The sequence below is a fragment of the Manduca sexta genome, chromosome 27 (assembly GCF_014839805.1).
Source record: "Manduca sexta isolate Smith_Timp_Sample1 chromosome 27, JHU_Msex_v1.0, whole genome shotgun sequence".
In the NCBI taxonomy this organism is placed as follows: domain Eukaryota; kingdom Metazoa; phylum Arthropoda; class Insecta; order Lepidoptera; family Sphingidae; genus Manduca; species Manduca sexta.
Genome location: NC_051141.1, coordinates 3,448,006 through 3,469,121, shown reverse-complemented (window position 1 = coordinate 3,469,121; position 21,116 = coordinate 3,448,006). Strand labels below are relative to the sequence as shown.

Below are 21,116 nucleotides of genomic sequence, written 5' to 3'. Positions count from 1 at the left end.
CAATAATAACGTATTAAAACACTTTCAATCTAGCAAACTCTATCGTGCAACATCCTGATATGATGCGAAAATTATAAAATATCGAATCAGGAATAATTTTGGGGCAGCTTACAGAAAAGTCCATACGAACATACAATATCACCTCGGAATTTCAACATTTACACATAATATGTTTCATCTACTGAATGATAACATTTTTAACCATAATAGCGTACACTTCAATGTTTAGTATATTATTATCAAAGGCTATACAATCAACGCTTCGGTAGGTATGTATTTATTTGAAGAAAACGTAATATAACGTATATATAGGTACAATACGCTCATACGATTTTCATATCCAAACTCCGGGTATTGTGTGATTGATACCAGACCAATTGAAAAATAAGTATCGTAATATAATTTAATAATTATTCTAAAATAACCACATGAAAATTAAGAATATGTAATAAAGCTCGACCTGGAACTCTCATTATATTATCACTGACATTTTTTACCGACAGCAATAACAAAAAAGGCTTCTATTACGTACGGGCCTAGACCATTTTTTTTTAGCTAAACGAGATGAATTTCCTACTTTTTGGTCTTTGGACGTGTGATGTCAGGATCACCAGCGACGGAACACAAAGCTCTGTGAGTCCGGTCTCCACACTGCGTGCCCTCAGGACAGTTTGTGCACGTAGTACCAGCGTCATAAATAGGAAAACCATCGATATTCCCCGCTGGACCATAATTACAAAATGTAAATGCTATAATTTTCGGTTCCGCTCTTTTTTCTTATTTTCAAAGTCTAAAATGCCTCGATGCAAAGGTGACTCTTTATTATTTAATTTCTCAGTTGTAGCAAAATCTTCAAAGCGTGGATGAGTGGCTGTAGTCATATATTTTGTCCTTCGTAATATATTTTCTCTTTTTGTCGTTCTTGTTACATTTGCTGGTTCGTCGTCAGAATTTTGTAGTGTTCTTTTCTTGCGGAAAAGGGCACAGGATCGTTTTTTGGCTGTACACAAAGCTTGTGAACAACCCAGACGCCACGTAGATGCCCAAGCGGCAGCTGAATACCAATGCGCGTTGCACCCACCTGGTGCGCTGCAGTTAGAGAGTTGGAATGACCAAACGTGTTCTGGAGGCAAGGCTCTTGACCCTGAAAACCACGCGCCAACAACATCAGCTAGTAGTTGTGCTTCTGTCACTCTTGACACGACTGGACGGACGTCCATGTTCTGCAGAACATTAAATCTGATCGTATTCCTACATTCGTCGTGACGCTTCTGGCATTGACGGGCCCAAACTTCAGCCATTTCTTCTAGTTCATAGTCCCAGTACATCTTCCGCATATTAGTGGCAGGAGGCTGTCCAGCTTCCAAGCCCATAGCTATGTTATCCCTATGCCGGTTGTGTAAAAGTAAAATCTGGTAACGCATCCAAGTAGTCATCCCCGAAGCATACAACCTGGGACTCTGCTTGTTCGCGGCGACGCACATCGTGTGCTGATTTTTAAGCGAACAGTCTGGATGTGAACAATATTCTGCCATTTTACTCGCATTCTTATAGTCACAGAGCACACATTTTATGCTAAAACAATATAAAATTAAGTAAATAATATGCATATCGAAACTCAACATGTGTTATAGAAAAGCTGTTAAATTATTTGAACGCTAAATTTGACGCGTGGCCTAGCCAGAATCACGCAAAGAGAATATAATCACTACGTTTTAGAATCACGATAGAGCATAGCATTTTTCTATACTCAGAACCAAAGAGAATTATAATATATATGGACACAGAACAATGATACTTGTTCTTGTTCTGAGATGTTGCTGGACATCTTGGCTGGACATCAAGACGTCATGTCTAGCGTATTTCCTACGAATTCCAGAATAACTTTACCTATTCGATGTACAAGAAATATGAATATTACGGGGAATTCGTCTAGTTTGTTGTATTTTATATTGTTATACTTTTATTATTTTTTATAAAATTATATTTACACAGTATTAACAGTAAATCATAACGAAAGAACTATGACGACCAGAATCGTACACATGGGACTTCGAGGTATTACCTTCATTTTGATGATACTAGCGATGTTTTACATATCAGAGTATCCGGATTTGACAACCTCGGACCACTTCTTCATGTGCGGCGCTTATGGTAGCTACATAATCATAACTTTTGGTCTACTCGTCGAAGCAGGCTTAGAAATCCAGTCTGATAAACTAATTGAAGCATCACTCCTTGGGGTTGGAATGATTTTAAACGTCATTTGTTCAGTGCTGTCGTTTCTGGACTTCATTTGGGTCGATGTATATAAGACACAATCAGTAATCAAAGGTGTTGTATCTATATTAAGTTGTATAGTTTATTTAGTAGACATGGCTATGATCATTTTTACGGATTAAAACGTGTGTTTGAAGAAGAGTGTAATTATTAAAAAAATAAATCCTAGTATGGTATTGTAGATCACGTAGTACCTAATCATCTGAGTAAGTACCCACCTGAACCCAGTTACTTATGCTCTGTAGGGACTTATCAAACTTTGTACAGCGTGGCTCTCGCAAAAGACTTATAAAATGTATAACAAACTAAAACACTATGTACTGACCCACTGTTGGGTATGGGCTCCTTGTACTAGGATTTACAACTTAATCCATCACGCAGGCCTAGTGCACACTTCACGTATCGCGGGTATGCAATTCTTGTGCATATGGTCTTATCACCAAATGCACGCCTATCCATAAATAAGTCTGTCTACTACACCATATCATACTATGACTGTACCAGGAACGTATTCGGCAAAATAATATTCTTTGTATTGAGAGAGTATGAAAAATATGAAGCTATGCCCACTAGATCATGCCGTCACTGATCAACACCGTGGGTAAGTTTTTTGCTATACCTATGACAGGTAAGGGGCCGTTCAAGTATTACGTAACGCATTTTTGAAGATTTTTGATCTCTTCACCCCCACCTATAACGCGTAGTTATATTATAATTATAATTTTGGTGTCTTTATTTATTACCAATAGTTATTGGTATTATGAACTATAGTAACTCACACTAAAGGAGGCTCAGGAATAAAATCTAGTAGAATAATAACGAACTAGTTAAATTTCATATTATTTAGGTTAAGTAATTCCTTAATTAACCTCCTATTTGTATGTCTAAACTTTCTTGTTTATATTATCTACTTATCTAAAATAATTAAGCTTATATTTTTTTAAATACTTAACCCACAACAGCATTAAATTCTAAATAGTATGTATGTACTTTGTCGTATTCGTTATAAAGTAGTATCAAAATGTAGGGGAGACCGGGTACAAAAGTAACGGCGGGTCGAAAGTAACAATGCCCTTTAGGTTAGGTATCCAATAGCCAAACACCGCTTCGCTGCCATAAGGAGATAGCCGGTGGCGCCCCCCTCACTTGCATACAGTTGCTGCACGTGCCACGCGCTGTTAGGTTGTATGAGAGGACGTTAAACGATTTCACAAATGTAAAGTAAGTTTTTTGAGGTTTTCTTATTTAATGTTTTCGTAGTCTTAAAAGGATGATACCAATTTGAATATTTGCATATTAATTCTTAATTGAATGGATTATACCGTGTTTTAATTCGTTTTTGTCCAGAACGTTCCGTTTTAAGGCTATCTTTCATATTGCAACAAAAATGAGGTCGGGTACAAAAGTAACATAGTCCTATGGGTACACAAGTAACATATTATTTTTTTTCGAGTATTGATTTATTTACTTTATATTTTTATGTGTGTATTGATTTAATTGAACATAATGCCGCAACAACGCATTAGAACTACCACACGAGGAACTACTGACACGGAAGTGTACCGAAAAGCGGCTGAAGAGCATTCCAAAGATGGCACAAAAATTAGATTCCTGGCAAAAAGATATAATGTTTTTTATGTAACATTATATACATACATCAAAAAAATTAAAGTAGGAAATACAAGCTCAGTTGTAGGCAGACTGTCCAACATACACTTAGCGAGGATTTGTCAAAGAAATCATACCGTCAAAGATCCAACTCGCCAGCACCTGGACCTAGCGGGCTACAGCAAGTAAATTCTTCTCAACAGTTTGATTTTACCCCTAAAAATTTTAGACCACAAGCGGTTCCGAGGACTATAGTAAATAAAGGACGTGAAAAACGTAAATCAGCAGTATCGATAGACACGCACGAAAAAAACGCAATGGAAGAAGAATACCAACAAAGAAATAAAGCCAAGAAAACGGTTTTATAACCTGATACTGGGAATAGTAAGAGGAAGTCGATATCTACGAAAGGGAAGGGAAAAGGAAAAAAGACAGAAGGTAGTTAAGGCAAAGAAAATCAATCTGAGGAATAAGATTGCTTATGTCTCATTTGTTTAGAATGTTCTAGCAGCAGTCGACCAAATGAGGAATGTGTACAATGTACCTTATGTAAAATGTGGTCACCTGCTGAATGCGTTAACGATTATCCAAATTGTGTGTGCCATAATTGTGTGTCTGAGTAAAAGACTAATACTGAATAGTCTGACTGGAAAAAAATATTATCATATAATAATTGATCTCATTACTTAAAGGAAGAATAATTGTTTTGTATTTAAAATATTCAATTTTTGAGCATTTATAATGCAAAGGTTTATCTGTTTTATTAATAAAAAGTCTTCTAATGCATAATTTGCTGTCTTAAAATGTCACATTATATTCATTAAAAACCCCTTTGTCCTGTTACTTTCGACCTGCCTACATGGTCGAAAGTAACAAGAGACGAATTCATCAGATACTAATGTAAAGAATATAAACGAAATGTATATATGGCTGTATTCATTTCATTAAAATGATTACATCTAACCAGAAACCAAGGTAAAAGTACAAAATGTTACGTTTGTACCCGGTCTCCCCTATGCTGCGCGTATGTAATATTTTGGCGCTCTTTTTAGGTTTCCGTCCACTGCGACCAGTGGCACATATCCCAATTTCACAATTTTTAAGCTTTGACTCACTTCGATTGTAATAAATATATTGTTACAATAAAAATATTGTGAGGGTATTTGTGACACTCTTTTGCTATAAAATCACTGAGCGTTTGACAGATCGGGTCCCCTAATCGATGATGTCTCTGTCCTCTCCCAACGACCGCCCTGAGCCGAGGTCCGTACCCCACTCGGGGGTGCCCTCAGCGTGGTCGTTTAAATTTAACGGGCTGGAGCGCCTAAAGCGTTCACCCGGAAGACCGGTGTGGTGTCGCTGAATAAGCCGACTCGCATCAGGTTATCGGCAGTAGTCACACAAAAAAAAAAAAAAAAGATCGGGCAGTTGTTCGTGGACAGTCCTAGCGATCGGTTGGATGGTGAATCATTAGCGAAAGTATTTCTGTAGCCAACGACAGTTGTATTTTTTTTTTTAATCAACTCGCTTCAGTTTCTAACAATATAATAATAAATAATAATATCAGCCCTGTATATACTTGCCCATTGCTGAGCACGGGCTTCCTCTACTACTAAGAGGAATTAGGCCTTAGACCACCACGCTGGCCTAGTGTGGATTGGTAGACTTCACACACCTTCGAAATTCCTATAGAGAACTTCCCAGATTTGCAGGTTTCCTCACGATGTTTTCCTTCACCGTTAAAGCGAGCGATAAATTCACAAAGAATACACACATGATTTTTTAAAAAAGTCAGAGGAGTGTGTCCTCGGGATTTGAACCTGCAGACATTCGTCTCGGCAGTCCGTTCCACACCCAACTAGGCTATCGCCACTCTCCGTAATAAATATAATGAAATTTAATTCCACATAAGTGCTCGAAAAAAAAGATTAATAATAATTTATTCTATTTAACAAATAATAAATACTACTGCTATTTATACCTAGAATATCGTTTATATTTAATCGTCATTTTTTAAATCGCTACCATGAAAAAGATACGCGAAAATAGATTAATTCTAGTATAATCTCAGAAGTACAATAGACTAGTATAATAACATCCTAGTATAGGCGTCAGTGATGTACTTACCTACTTGTAAGACTGAGAGTATGTATTGTATCTCTTTCTGTCACCTTACCTAAGCCAGGAGGTAATATAGTATCAATATACATAAGAAGTTATTTGAGTATGTCTTTTATAACTTTAGTTAGTATTCTGTGGGAATGTAATCTTGACAGGGCTCATGAGCAAACCAAGCATTAATTTTTACTGAACCTTTTTTTATTAAAATATGTCGGTAAGAACTTTAGATACTATTAGTATTATTATAAATAATGCAGTACATTTGTTATATAAATGGATTTCCAAAATAACAATTTTGTGGATTCACACGTTTGCACCTCTTTTGCATTGGCAACACTGGTTATGAATGACAAGAGAAATGTCAAATAATGAAAAAAAAAAAAGAGAAATGTCAAATTGTCAAAATTGAAATGAAAATCAAAATACCACCGCTCACTTGAAAATATATTGAAAACAAAATGAGTTTACACAAAGCAAGGTAATTTAATGATAAATTTAAATAGCAGGTAGATGTAAATCAAATAGAAAGTAAAAAAATATCGCTATACCTCTTACACATACTTGGATTTTGACGAGCTGACCTTTCGGAATATTGAACTAGTCACAATATAGCTATTTATCAATTCTTATTGCCTTATGAATATATAGTTAATTATTGCGAGTTATTCGTATTATTAAGATTATAGCTAGACTTTAGAAATTTTGTCAGTGTCACAATGTTTACTGAATTAATAAAACGTTCAAAATCCTTATTCGGTTTTAGGATAAAAGCGTTTGAAGAAATATTACAACAAGATATCATTGATATTGGACAACTGCAGAGACTTGCATTCAACGGTATGTATTTATTTTATTTTGTTATAAAGTATGAAGTTGTAGCTACACTTGTTTTAATATTATTTGTGTTATAAATCCACAAACTTTTGCCTTGGGCCCCGCCGGCGTGAAAATGTTGTTGCAGAACCCCCGCACACGGGAGTAATATATTTTCCTTATCCTGAACAAAAAAATCAAATTAAGTTCAATATTTCCAGAGATTAGCATGTGTCAACCTACAACAAATTCACAAACATTTCCTCTTTATAATATTAGTATAACTTCTCAAACTATTAAAAACTTCTGTCATCATCGCAATGCTTTTTATCTGCAGCTTTGCCTACTCCCAGATCAGGTAATGCTTTTGTAGTATTACATTACTTATGGGTCAGCAAAGCGATAAAATCTTCTACATAGATTTTGTTATTGTGTAAATTAGTTCTCTCATGATCATAAAATAAAAGATCATTGTGTCTAAAATTAAACCCACTTATTCATAGATGCTATTTATCTAAGGATGGAGCATTGCTCTGATAACAAGTCTGTTTCTCAGCTTCATTGATCTGAGAGCTTGCTGTTTTTTCAGCTTTATTTATCTGACAGCCAACTAGATTCAAGTTGTATCTCAATATTAGCCAATCACAATGGCCCTATGTTTATGCACTTGTTATCACAGCAATACTCTGTCCTTAGATAAATAATAGTTATTAACCTATCTTACTTTTCCTGTCAGAGCTCCCTAACTCCCTAACCATTCCACAAAAGTGGTGGTCCATCTGCAAGCAAGCAAGTAGTGCAACCTGACAGAACATATAAACATATAGGGTCTATGTTGTTGTTCTATGTTGAGGGGTGTCTTTTTCTGCACTTAGCCTGTAGTAGGTTGGGCCGCAGTGCGTTGTGGTGGTCCATCATCCAGTATCAAAACTTTCTTTTCAGTACACACAGCTAAGTGGCCTCACTACACCTGATGGTATATAAAGGGATGTCCAAAAATGTGTCTACCGACAAAACATAAGCTTCCTTTAACGGTTGGCACAGTTATGGTGGCCTAGTAAATTGCTTCTTCATGCTCTACTTCTTCACTTCCAGCATAATATCTGTAGGAAGGGACAAAAATAATATCCAATTATAAAAACAATGATAATTATTTTGCAGGTATTCCAGATGATAAAGGTCAAAGATCCATGGTCTGGAAGATTCTACTTCACTACTTGCCCCAAGAAAAGCAGGCCCGTGAGACAACTCTTATGAAGAAAAGGCAGCTATATAAACAATTTATTGGTAAGTGCTGTGCTGTGCATATATCATCATATAAATGTAATAAATCTTTTACGTTTAGAAATACATAAATGTTAAGGTTATTAAAATAAAATTTCAATAATTTTGCATAAGGAAGCTGCAATACATGTCAATCAGCTAATTATATTGGTCTTATTATTATTGTTATATTAGGTTGTTTTGTTCTATGCACTTATGACTGCTGGGATGTTGTCTGCATTTTTGTTATAATCTTCCCCTAGACACATCTAACCTTCAACTTTCATTCATGCAAACCTTTTTATTTTTTGTAAAGTGATTCATCACTTTAAAAAACACTTTATATATTGTATTATATTATTATTGTCGTCCACATGATATGAGTTACATAATATGCTGGTTGTACTCAAACCTCACTGTTTGCAGATGAGATCATCGTATCCCCTGGTGGGCCAACCGACCATCCTCTCAGCAACAGCCCGGGCAGCTCATGGAGCACATACTTCAAAGACAATGAGGTTCTACTACAAATAGACAAAGATGTTCGCAGGTTGTGCCCGGATATCTCTTTCTTCCAATCAGCAACTGAATTCCCATGTGCCGAGGTACTATATATGCTAATAAATTTTGTTGTATTTATACTAGATTAAGTTACTAGAAAAATTTTAACAGCATTATTTGTAATATTTTATTAAACACAGTGCTTTGGGTTTATGTGAATATTATTATTTCAGATTGTAAACAGCAATGGTGCGAAACGTTTGCACAAAAGAGTTGAACAGTCAGTTCTGAAATACTCTACTTTGGAGAGACGAGGACTTGGTGTTGCAAAGGTAATTGATATACACAAGAAATGAATCATTTTCAATCTCTTTCTTTTGTACAATTACTAAGATTTAATGTTCTGCTTATTGATTTATGAGAATTGTTTATACTATTTAGTATTATTATTGAAAAGTCTTACGTATCTATAAAACATAATATCATATAACCAGGACTGGGCTTGCTACAGATAATTTTGATTAAATAGCAACTATATCTAATGCATAGGCGTAATGTTATAAAAATTTATTGCAGTTGAGTAACGAAATCCGACGATCAGAGAGCTTAACGAGTGGTGACTATGTGCCATTGAATGAAGGCAGCGAGGCGCACTGGGAGGTGGTGGAACGCATGCTGTTCCTGTACGCGAAGCTCAACCCTGGCCAGGGGTATGTGCAGGGCATGAACGAGATCATAGGCCCTATATACCACACGTTCGCCATCGATTCCAACAAAGAGTATAGAGGTAATTACTTTGAAGAGATTGTGATTTTATTGTTACGTGGGTTGCGCCCCTGCATACCCCTTCGGAGATAAATGCGTGATGTTTTACTGGTGCTAGACTGGTGATAGATGTGAGAGTCCGCCTGGGTAAGTACCACCACAATGCCTATTTCTGTCGCCAAGCTGCAGTGTGTAGTCACTGTTTTGTTCCAGTTTGAAGGACATTCTAGCCAGTGTAACTACTGGACATAATGAGACTTGACATCTCACATCTCAGAATGGCGAGCGCAGTGGAATACCAAACAATACTTTGTGATTCAAGGTGTTGGATGGTGTTTCTACTGTTAATGGGTGGTCGTATCGCTTACCATCAGACGAACGGCAACGGCAACATCATTTTATTTTGCAACCAATACTAAGATGGACAATGTAATAAAAAATATTTTGGTAGTTAAAAACTTTTAAAGTCACTAATATATTTTTTAAACAAAATTTTCGTGTATTCTAGCATATTTACTCCCGTAACACGCGCGCCGTTATATATAGAACAAATTGTTCAAAGCCGTTTGTTCGGGAAGGGGTCTTAAACAATATTATAATAAATTAACATTGAAATTACTGTCGTATAAAAATAAACATGTAATGTTTTTTTTATTTAAAAGTCGGCAAACTTTTATTGTTGACAATCAAATAATATACAAAATGAACAGGAAACAACAATAATTTAATAAATTGCAACAACAACAATGTAAATATTTTAAAAATAATAAATTAATGATAATATATTCGTAATATGTAAACACAGTATTAAATATTCTTAATTATTATTTTAATGGGTTTTGTATTTAATTAACTAACTGATTTGATTTATTGTGCTGGCAGTAACAATATGTTTTGTTATATGTGAAGCGCAAAGTGACCACTGCACCTAATGGTAAGTGGAGTGCGTATCAATAGAATATCGACTGATGAGAGATGATTACCCCTCGGTAGTCTACACAATTATGCCGGCCTGTAGAAACCGAATATACACAAGCTGATCCCAGAACGCGACACACTTACGTGGCCTACTATGGCGGGTTTTCACACTTTGTGTACGGTGGTCGCTATTCGGGCTGATATAAAATATATCCTGCCACCAGTGTATGTGTGTTTGTTTTCAAAGTGGATGTTAAAATGTTTTGGAAGCATTGGCTTTGGACTTCAGCTATCATATTTAGTTTTTATTGAAAATGTTTTGTGAAGATGTTTTGTGAGATGTGAAGATTTTAATGCATAAATTGTATACTCTTCTATTGAAAGACCTAGACTGTTTAAAATATAATTTCTCCATATAAACTTTAAAACTTACATGATACAAATACCTATTTATTTATTGTTTACCAGTTAACCTGGAATGGTACAGTGATACTAGAATAATCTCTAAAGGTTGATTTTCATTCAACAAATAAAACGTTTTCATAGCGTAAGGAACTTAAACGAATCAAAAATGCCAGTCGCGTGTTTCAATAAAATCAGTTTAAAATTGTATTTTTTACCATCAGAACATGCAGAGGCGGACTGTTTCTTTTGCTTCACAAATCTGATGGCCGAGATCAGAGATTTTTTCATACGCACATTGGACGAGACTGAGAGCGGCATCAACTATATGATGAGTAGGCTCGGCGAGTGCGTCAAGACACATGATCCGGCCATATGGAGTCTGCTGGAGAAGCAAGAATTGCGTCCACAGTACTACAGTTTTAGGTAACTTTTCTTATTGATGCACGAGAGGGCTGTATACAAAAAGATGTCCAGTTTAAAAATGTCTTATTTATTAACTGACTTCTAAAAAGGAAGGTGTTCTCAATTCGACAGTATGTTTTTTTTCTATGTTTGTTACGCAATTACTTCGCCATTTTCAAAATTCTTTTTTTTTTAGAAAATAATTGTGGTAAAAGGCTGAATTTAAGCCAAGTAACATTTTTTAAGAGTTATTTCACGCTGAACCTGCGATAACCTTGATGTTGTTTTGTTGCATTATATAATATTAATATTTTATATGTGTTGGTGCTTACCACCGTACATAGATGAGAGTATATATTTTTATTGTCAAACTGCATAATATAGGATTGTGTTTATTTATATTAAACTTATCATTAGATGAAAAAAAGAGTTGTTTATTCAGAAAAAATTAACACTTGCATACCCGGATAAATTGTTAATTTGTAATTAGTTTCTAGAGCATCTAACATTGGATTCTGTGTTGCAGATGGCTGACGTTATTGCTCTCTCAAGAGTTCTCCTTACCAGACGTCGAGAGGATCTGGGACTCGCTATTCGCGGATCCGAATAGATTTGATTTTCTCATACACATCTGCTGTGCCATGATATTGTAAGTGTTCAAAACAAATCACATTGACCGATGCGAAGCGTACTCCTGTATGGGTTACCGTGATCAGTTACGCCTTTATAGCATTAGCGACTGGAGTAAGTCTCTCGTATGTGAGGGAAATTACTTTTGATATGATTAAAGTATGTAAGATTTTAAAATCTATAATGTTGTTACAATTAATTGAGTAATGCTCCGCGAATCCAACACGTACTAAAATTTATGAGTTCAACGTCCTTAACATGAGTTTTTTTAGATAAAAAATAAATGCACGAGACACTATTACCGCATGTATTATACACTATAACGTATGGTAATGAATGAGTGAATATATTATTGAAACAGGTTGGTGAGAGACAACCTGCTGAGCGGCGACTTCGCGTCCAACGTCAAGTTGCTGCAGAACTTCCCTCCGATGGACGTGTCGCTGATCCTCAACAAGGCGGCCCAACTTTCCCGCGTCTAATCACCAACACTTACGAATTTATACAATTTATAAACCTGTGGTCATTTGTAATTTTGCATTTATATATTTAGTTTGGAATGTACAATATTTTTCTAAACGTATATTACCTTCGAATTGTTTGTTTTAGATCTCTGTTCCATTTTACACTTACCTTAAGACCAAACGTTTATCTCTACCATTCTCCCGAATTACTAAATCAATTATTATATACGTACTATGATATTGATGTAAGGCTTTAATGTCCTAACTCTAGAGTATAGATGATAGAAGGCGTAGATGTTTCCAGAAATTATGTATTTTTTAAATAATCTGCTGTAATGTTTATTTAGTTATGTATTTTCCGCGTCTGTTGTCTATACAAAACATATAATAGTAGCTGATGTTATTTAACATATTTATGTGTCCAACATACTAATGTTGGACACATAAATAACATAAACATGGTCTTTTCACTCGAAAATCTTCCTTATATTATTCCATATGTTTTTGAATCTCCTCTACCATAACATATTTAGTCTATTTTAAAGAAATTTTAAGCTCCTATGTGGAGATTTTGATATTTCAAGTATATCGTAAATGTAATAATTTTGGTTGAATATACACATGTTTGAAAAGGATATATAAAATCACTAAAAATAAAAAAATAAATTAAAAAAAAATTGGTACCTTTTTATCACATTTTCTTATAGTGTCAGCCATTATATCTCAAGGTTATACTAGGCATTTAATGTGTGTCAGTCCATCTAGAGTCGTCTGTATTTTGATAATGTTCCAATTGTTTCGTGTTTATTACCGTAGATGGTAACGGCCACTTATGTACGTGTCTCTTAATAATTAACCGGTTTAAATGTAGTTAGGTAACCAAGTCGCGAATTCGTGGCAACGCGGCCGAACTTGCATAAAACTTCCAAATAAGGCACGCAATCAACTTATGCTACTTTTACTGTACTTAAGTAATACACTCGTTATTTAGTGCCAGATAATCTTAAAGCAATATACGTACATAATCTTGAGTATCATGTATACTAGAATATTACAATCAATATATGTCAGGTTAACAATATGCTTACATATATTAAATGTGCTGTCCGTTTCTATATTGAATAAATAAAAATATCTTTAGTGTTAAAGGTTTTGCGCGTACTAAATTCCCACTACATCGCTTGTTTATGATATTATTATATCGAGATACAAAGTACTGTATACATAGGTGTTTCAGTTTGTATTTTATGTAATGGTGATATAACAGTACCTTATGCGTATGAATTAATGCGTCTTACATATAGAAATATTGATTTAATTTTTCAATAATCCAGTATCTGCTTTTGTTGTATTAAAATGACATATTTAATGTGCTGTAATCGCCATAATTGTAGAATTTATATTTTGCTATTGTTTGCTTGCCAGCGACTCCGTCCGTGTGGAATATTTGATTTCCTTAGCCCTTTCAGATTTCTTTGAGACAATTACCCTTGATATCAGTGTCATTAATGCAGGTCGGCATAAGGAACAAAATGCCAGGGACCCTAGGCTTCAGGGGGCATAAGAATTGGCAAATTTACTAATCTTTCTGTGTATTGACAAAAAAATAGGTCGCCGGAAAAATGTTTCTTAATTATTTCTTATGTTTATGAGAATGTCAAACATTGAAATAAAACTATTTTTTAGATTTCACCGCGTTTCTTATTATAATTTTTTCTCGGCATTTCGAAAACTGCAGACTTTATGGTTACCACTATGAAGGCTGCGTCTGCAAAACATAATAGTTTTATTTCAATATCTAAGGTACATATTTTTTGTTAGGTGAGACTTTATTCGATTAATTTTCCACGGACCCTTTACGTTGTAGTTACGTTACTGCGTAATAAACTATTTTCAATGATGAGTGTGTATTACTGATGAAAGAATATATTTTTTAAATCCATGTTTAAGAAGCTTCGCTATATGTTACGACTATGCACCAATCACTTTCAAAGAATAGTTCGAATTGTGTTGATACTGATTTGGTTATAATACATATGTCACCATCAATTTCTATATATTTTGTCGCAAATCTATCTTAAGTAATTCCATATTTTTGAATCTCCTTTACCATATCAAAAGGATTACCTATGCCTATTTTAAAGTAATTTTTAAGCTCTCACGTGATTTTGATATTTTAAGTGTATCTTAAATATATAATTTTGATTAAATATAGACATGTTTGCAAAGGATGTGTGTATCTTTAACCGAGTTATATTACCCTTCTGTGTTATTTTCTTTACATAATTTTCTTCTGTCATTTACCTTTGACAAGGGAAAAATTTGGGGCTCTGCTCATTTTGGTCCAATATACTTACCATCGTTGATCCCAATTGCAGCGCTATCATGTTATCTGGCGATTATGGTTCATATTACTATTCTGCAAAATCGGTCATTTTATATTCATTTATTTGTATTGGAACATTGATATTAATTCACCCATCGAATAGATTGTAAGCTATAAAAGAACGTCAAAATTATGTTACCTTTAATTTAGGACTATATTGTAAATGATGTTTGGAATCATAATATTCTTTATTTATAATATTGTATACAGATTCAAGATTAAATATTTTCTAATTTATCATTTTGTTTCATTACAACATAAAATACAACTATATTGAAGAGGTGTATTACCATAGTCAAAATTTGTAAATATTCGGTTTATTGGTACCTACTATTTCTAATTATAATAGGGGAAATTTAGAATATATAGCAGTGTCCAACTAAGCATATAATTAGTATAATTAGTAATATGTGTAATAGGATTGGAATCTAATCTCGTACGGTATTGGAAGACCGAAATAGCATATAACAGGTGTCGTAGTTGTTAGGAATGAACAAATCTAATTAGTTTAGTGCATGAGTGCATAAATGACATTAATAAAAGTATTTTATAATTTATTTAGCAATTGTATAGAGTTGCATAAAATGCAGACTGGAGTTTTGTTTGATTTTATCATTCTACAAAGTTGCCTCTCATTTGTCTAAATCAGAACTAAAACAAACAAAAACTCGCCTTTAAAGATTTAATATAAATAATTACAATGTAATTGATTTGTACATATTCATTGATTGACAATAATATAATAGAAAGTAAAGATTTTTATACAAATATGTCATTTTAGTTTTGTATTACACAAATACTTAAGTAATACAATAAAATATTGGAAATAAGAACATACTTCACATTTAGACTTTGTGGTAGTAACACACAATACACAAATAACATTTTACTATTTTTTTTTTACCAGTGAAGAGTGGTGTATATTTATTAACTTGGGATATTAAATATGAAACCTTAATGCCAGTATTTTACTTGTAAATAAAAAACTTTATTAAGGAACATACTTTCATCCATTGAAATACTAACAGGTGATACAAGTCAATATTTAAACACATACATTTTTTTTTATATTTTAATTTATATGCATGCAGTATGTATGAGAGCCGCCAACTTAAAGGATTAACATAATACTTTAGTATAACATATCTGCCTCTCTTCTATATTTAAAATATTATTCTTATTGAAAATATAAGTCAAACAAGAAATATTTTTTTTACTCTGGAGATAAAACCCAACGTGTTGGACTCTCATACAGTATTTATATTATCATAGGAATTATTAAGAAAAAATATTTGTGCCCAAATAAACGCACTATTTACGTCGTAAAAATAAAAAAAGAACATGAAGTTAACAAGCTAGTTTATCGTTAGACATGTAAAATGAGATTAAAGGCCGAAATGGAACCTAGCTATTGACGTATTATTAGTGAAAGATATAACATATTTGTCTTATAGGAAATGTGTGGTGAAGTTAACTATGGACACTCGTTAGCGAAATGAGCGCGGTCGGAATCTTATACTTCTACAAGTGCAGGAGTGTCTAATGCGGGCCAGTGGTGGCGGAACCATCGACAGGGAATCTATTGTCATTACCGCTCGCTACACACTTCGACACCGTTCCGTCAGACAAATAAACCGTACAAATAATGCTACGCGAAGCCATGCTACGTGAAACGGAGGCGGATCTACAGCGCTAACGCGACTGACGTGTCCCGGACAGGCGAATAAAGGCTCGCCCACACAGCCGCGCACGTCCGTGTGAACTGTGAACCGGGACTCACTGGCGAACACGGCTGTATGGACACTACTTAACAAGGCTCGTGTTGCAGTTCAACGCAATCTGTTCATTACTTGGCACCCGAGCGCCACCTACCAATACAAAACCTAAACAAAATCAAAAATAATTTATCGGTTTAATAACAAAGTTAATAACGTAGATACCCTAACTATGTCCTCACTAATTAAACCTAGCTACCTTAAGAACGCTATTCCGTTAGAAGGGAGCCGACTCCCCGCTGATTTTATACACATAATCAAGACCTTTCTAACAACCTCAGCCGCCAATGTCGCAGTTCTTAACCTTATTACGAATATAATATCGCCTTGTGGATATCAAGGAAAGTCGCCCATTTAAATTTTCACATAATTTATTAAACTATTTCTTTTATAGCAGAATTTCCGTCACGTTCTTATGACACGCCGTTCCACTCTTCCCGTCGTGGGGTCAGGCGCAGTGTCGCCCTCGTGATAAAATCAAGCTGACGCCGCTGGTGTTCGATTTTCAATTATACGATTAACGCGTCAAGAGTCAGTTTTGCCTGAATTTCAAACCGACGTTACGCGACGGTAAGGCGGCATCAGCTCGTTCGTGGAGGTCGCCCTACGCGATTACTAACCAGTATCCAATACTTCGGCACCCTCGTTAACAGTCTTATTCATCTCAGGCATGACACAATCCCACGTACTGATTAGTAACATTCGTTATAGAGACATCGTCTGTACAGGACGCAAGCGTGTGGAGTCTACGTTTAATATTAACAACAATAACATTTACCTAATCGTATTTGATGTGGCTAATCTTGAATGCTAGGGTATTATGGACACTGACTAAGCCGATGAAGCGGTAGCGAGACGTGTTCAATTTAACACTATATACTTTTCCTTTAAAATTTCTGACGATAACTGTCATGTCTGAACAATAACATTATAACCGAAGAACTAAGACCGTGTAGTCATAAAAATTACGATAGATGTCATATACAGCTGCCTAGTAATCCTGGAAAATGGATAATCTAAATTTAAAGGGTGGATAGTATTCACTTAAATAATCAAAATACATAGACGATGTAAAAGCACCCAATTTTGATATTGCACCATTTAACCAGCTACTATTCAATTATCACTACAGATATAGGTGTGCAAGCTACGAACGGTTTCTCAAGTTATTCTCTAACTGTAAGGATAAGGTCGGTATCCCGCAGGCAGGGAATAGTGGTCGCACGCCACACATTATCAAACACGCCTCGCTACACATCATTATCTAATGCTGTATCCAACTTTCAAAATGGAACACTAAATCGTAGCATTCAAAAATAGCCGGAGAGAAATTTGACAAAATATATTTTATCTGTTGATCTACCTAAAACAGTCACGGTTATCTACCGACAATTTAGCCACTCTGTAGGATTTATAATACTTTTCTTTTAATAAATAAAGATATAAAAATATACGTTAAAAGCAGATGCGCGTGACCATTGGTTTGTAACGGGATTAGCTGCGCAGGCGTCGCACGTTTGGAACGCGGACGCAGACAATACTGCCAAATACATCGCCACGTCAACGGACGCCTCCTGTTGCTACGTACAACGCAATTTTTATTCATCATGTTTACAGATACACGTTTATAATTATTATAATCTGTACATTAGTTTTGTTTCATTAAACTGGCACAAGTTAAACAGGTCACATGCAACTGCTTTTAAATTATGTATTTTATTATTATTCAACACAGATTCAACTCTAAAATAACATTTTTAAATAAATTACAATTTCTATAAAGTTAAGACATAAGAATATACATCTGTCAATGTGTCAAACGATATCATATGAGCACAGCTGCAGTTTCGTGTTGCTGATACGCGAATGTTTACGTTTCAAGTAAGCTCTTCTCTTTTGGCAAGCTCCGGTAATTTCCCTGAGATTCTCTCGTCAAACCAATCATTTTTTGTCCCTATATATTCTCACAGATATTGAAAGTACTTTAATATAGGCTGTAACAAAACAACATCCGAAACTTATTTTTTCTCAGACTAGCTAAACGTAATAAATACTTTCGTGTTTGTACCCTAATAAAGAACAAAACTTAGCACATAAAATTATTATCAAAAACCACCTTAAGGTAATAACAGACAAATGAAAACTGTCGTAGTAGTACCTATGCAATACTGCGAAACGGGCTTCGAATATCATTTGTAAATATTACACGAAAATACACGCCTAAACACACTCGTGATGCTTTGTAAATAGTACAATGAACACATAGGCATTCCTGATTAGAAATATTTTTTTTTCATCTCAATATAGGTCGATTTACGAATGTAAAACAAGTTGAAAAAAAATGAATATTTAGCACCGAGTAAACACCGTGGGCCGAGCGCGGCCGCGGGTAAGCAGAGCGTGTTACCGGTGAAGCGCAGAAGAAACGGGCGAGAACTCGCGGGCACGTTACTGTATGGCGCAGCACTTGCACTTGGGCTTCTTGCGCAGCGTGACGTGCTCGGGCTGCTGCGGCTGCGGCGGCGGCGAGCGCTGCACCTCCACGGGCCCGACGCGCGCCTCCCCGCCGCCCGCGCCCGCGCCTGCGCCCACCGCGCCGTTCTTCGTGCCGTTCATGGCCTTCGGACTGCTCTGCTGCACCGGACTTGCCACTTTCGTCTCAGGCGAAGACGGAGCACTAGCCTGTAACATACAATAAATATGCACTCATTACTTATGTTTTATGCTGTCCGAGTTTTTTGTACGACGCATCCGAGAATATTAAAAATACTCTATTGGAGCCGCCTTATGAAGCCTACATTTTTATTTGAATATGATTAACAAAAAAAATGATTCGATACGGCCTAGCAAATGAAAATATTTAATGCTATATTTTTTTGTCTTTGACGTGCGATAAAGTCTACGAAATCAAACTCAAAACAAATATATATGCAGGGTACGATATAAAAATATCTTGATATTTATCAATACGTCCTTGTGTAGAGATTTCTGGTGCTTTACAAACTTTGTATAACTAATAGGTGTATTATTTACACGTGTATAACTAAGGTCGGTTTTGATCTGGGCCGTTGTATTTTCAACCCGTTACTTAATAAATATTATATTATATAGTATAAACAGATTAAAAATAGACATTTTGATTCTAAGAAAACCACCATTTAATAATCTCTTATATGTCGCACCTAATTGAATGTACAAATTATTATAAATTTTATTTAAGGACATTCATTTGGCTTAGAGAATAAAACCAACTTTTTAAGTCACGAAGACATAAAAATATGTATCAAGGAACGATTATTTCATCCAGGGTATATCCAATATCCAGGGTTCAGGACAATTTACGTAGCAAAACTACAAAATACAAGGCCGACGCAACATGCAAGGTAATACATCTGACAAAAGATTTGCATATCCAAAATAAGTCCTTAAGAAGTCAGATAAAATTATTATATAAGGCAATATCAAGGCTTAACGGTACACCACATCCGAAATTATCTCATTTCTGTTTTAAACGTTTGCAAGACGTAATATTTACAGATAACGCGTTGTTGACACGATAGCCCACTCTTATGACAACTAATATGATTATTTTAAAAGCAAACAGTTCACGATGTATCCGTTTTTATTTATATATTATTTTATGTAAAGAAATTACTATTAATTATTGATCTTGTACAGAATAAAGAAACGAAATTGCCTTCAAAATGAGACGGTAATTAATATTTTAAATATTGTCATGAGGATTAAACGTACCACAGGAATATGCAGCTATAACCATCCCGTGCGCATTCACTATATTGGTATTGACGTCATTGCGAAATGCCGTCAATTGACAATAACCCCTCCATTACATAACATTTTTTATAAATATATGAATGGATGTGGATATTTATTTCTAGATTTTAAATAAAAGTTGATTAAAAAACCTGAACATCCATCGTTAAACTTGTATTAACATGTCAATATGTATTAAAATGATTTCTCACAGACACTGCGTGCTGGCTAGTGACAAACAAATTAATTTCCTTAGATCTTGGGAGAAGACCAACACGATTTACACAAAAAAACAATATACTCACGCTAACATCATTCGCTTGTAGTTTGTCGTCGTTTTCGTGGCAGGCGGGTAGCTGCGGCGCGGCGGTGGGCGTCGGCGTGATGGGCTTGCCGCCCTTGATCAGCGACACTATCTCGTCGGCCTCACGGCTCAGGTCGCCGTCGGGCCGGAACGGGTTGTCCCAGCCGCTCTCCGTGCTGAATCAATGCCATTGTCAAATTATTATTACTATTACGCTCTTAGTGGTCGAAGTTCGCATGTAATTTTATTTTTTTTGGATTCCTTCGCCATGTTAACTTTAACTATGCCACACGCCTTGTGCGCGCAATGTGCTTAAGAGCTACAAAGTGTATTCCACGTATTAATATACTAGTCTTCGCTCGCGGCTCCGCTCGCGTAAAATGAGTTTTCCTAGCGTACTTTTCCACGATAAAAAATAGCCTGAGTCCTTTCCAGGGGCTCAAATTATCTCGATACCAAATTTCATTGGAACCGATTCAGTAATTTAACCATGAGAAGTTCACAGACGGACAAACAGAGATACGTTTGCATTTACATGAACATCCGACATTTTGAGACCGCTGTCTCGGGCCTTGATCTTAAAAACAAAACTTTCCAGCAACGTTTTGTCGAGACCAATGTTTAAAACTCATATTATGTTCATTGGTTTTGGATTTTACTGAGCATAATCCTTACGTTAAATATGTATAAATACAGAATCAAAGTCA

At 35.3% G+C, this 21,116-nt stretch overlaps 3 protein-coding genes across 5 annotated transcripts in view; 1 reads left to right on the top strand and 2 right to left on the bottom strand.

Moving 5' to 3' along the window:
• Nucleotides 1-391: 391 nt before the first annotated feature.
• On the bottom strand, nt 392-3,168 carry LOC115444855 (venom allergen 5-like). The gene is given in 3 exon segments (XM_030170797.2): nt 392-767; nt 770-1,575; nt 2,606-3,168. Coding segments are annotated over 2 exon segments (960 nt in total). The 5' UTR covers nt 1,536-1,575; nt 2,606-3,168; the 3' UTR covers nt 392-573.
• A 3,197-nt stretch (nt 3,169-6,365) lies between these two features.
• Nucleotides 6,366-14,793, top strand: LOC115444854 (TBC1 domain family member 13). Its single transcript, XM_037444107.1, has 9 exons — nt 6,366-6,487; nt 6,773-6,846; nt 7,984-8,109; nt 8,512-8,690; nt 8,820-8,918; nt 9,163-9,373; nt 10,896-11,097; nt 11,603-11,725; nt 12,068-14,793. The coding sequence occupies exons 1-9, from the start codon at nt 6,468-6,470 to the stop codon at nt 12,186-12,188; spliced, it is 1,155 nt and encodes a 384-aa protein (XP_037300004.1). The 5' UTR covers nt 6,366-6,467; the 3' UTR covers nt 12,189-14,793.
• Nucleotides 14,794-15,224: 431 nt separating this feature from the next.
• LOC115444856 overlaps nt 15,225-21,116 on the bottom strand; it is a 45,565-nt gene continuing 39,673 nt past the window's right edge. For all 3 annotated transcript variants that reach the window (XM_037444108.1, XM_037444109.1, XM_037444111.1), the window contains 2 exons: nt 20,411-20,585; nt 15,225-19,013 (listed from right to left, as the gene is read on the bottom strand). In XM_037444108.1, the coding sequence (XP_037300005.1) occupies nt 18,780-19,013; nt 20,411-20,585 (409 nt within the window). In that variant the 3' untranslated portion in view covers nt 15,225-18,779. The remainder of the gene's footprint in view (nt 19,014-20,410; nt 20,586-21,116) is intronic.

Excerpts from the sequence above, each read along its gene's own strand:
- LOC115444854 (XM_037444107.1), top strand. The coding sequence starts at position 6,468 with ATGAGTTTACACAAAGCAAG. Across the intron at positions 6,847-7,983 it reads GCAGAGACTTGCATTCAACG|GTATTCCAGATGATAAAGGT; the intron begins GTATGTATTTAT and ends ATTATTTTGCAG. Across the intron at positions 8,691-8,819 it reads CTGAATTCCCATGTGCCGAG|ATTGTAAACAGCAATGGTGC; the intron begins GTACTATATATG and ends TTATTATTTCAG.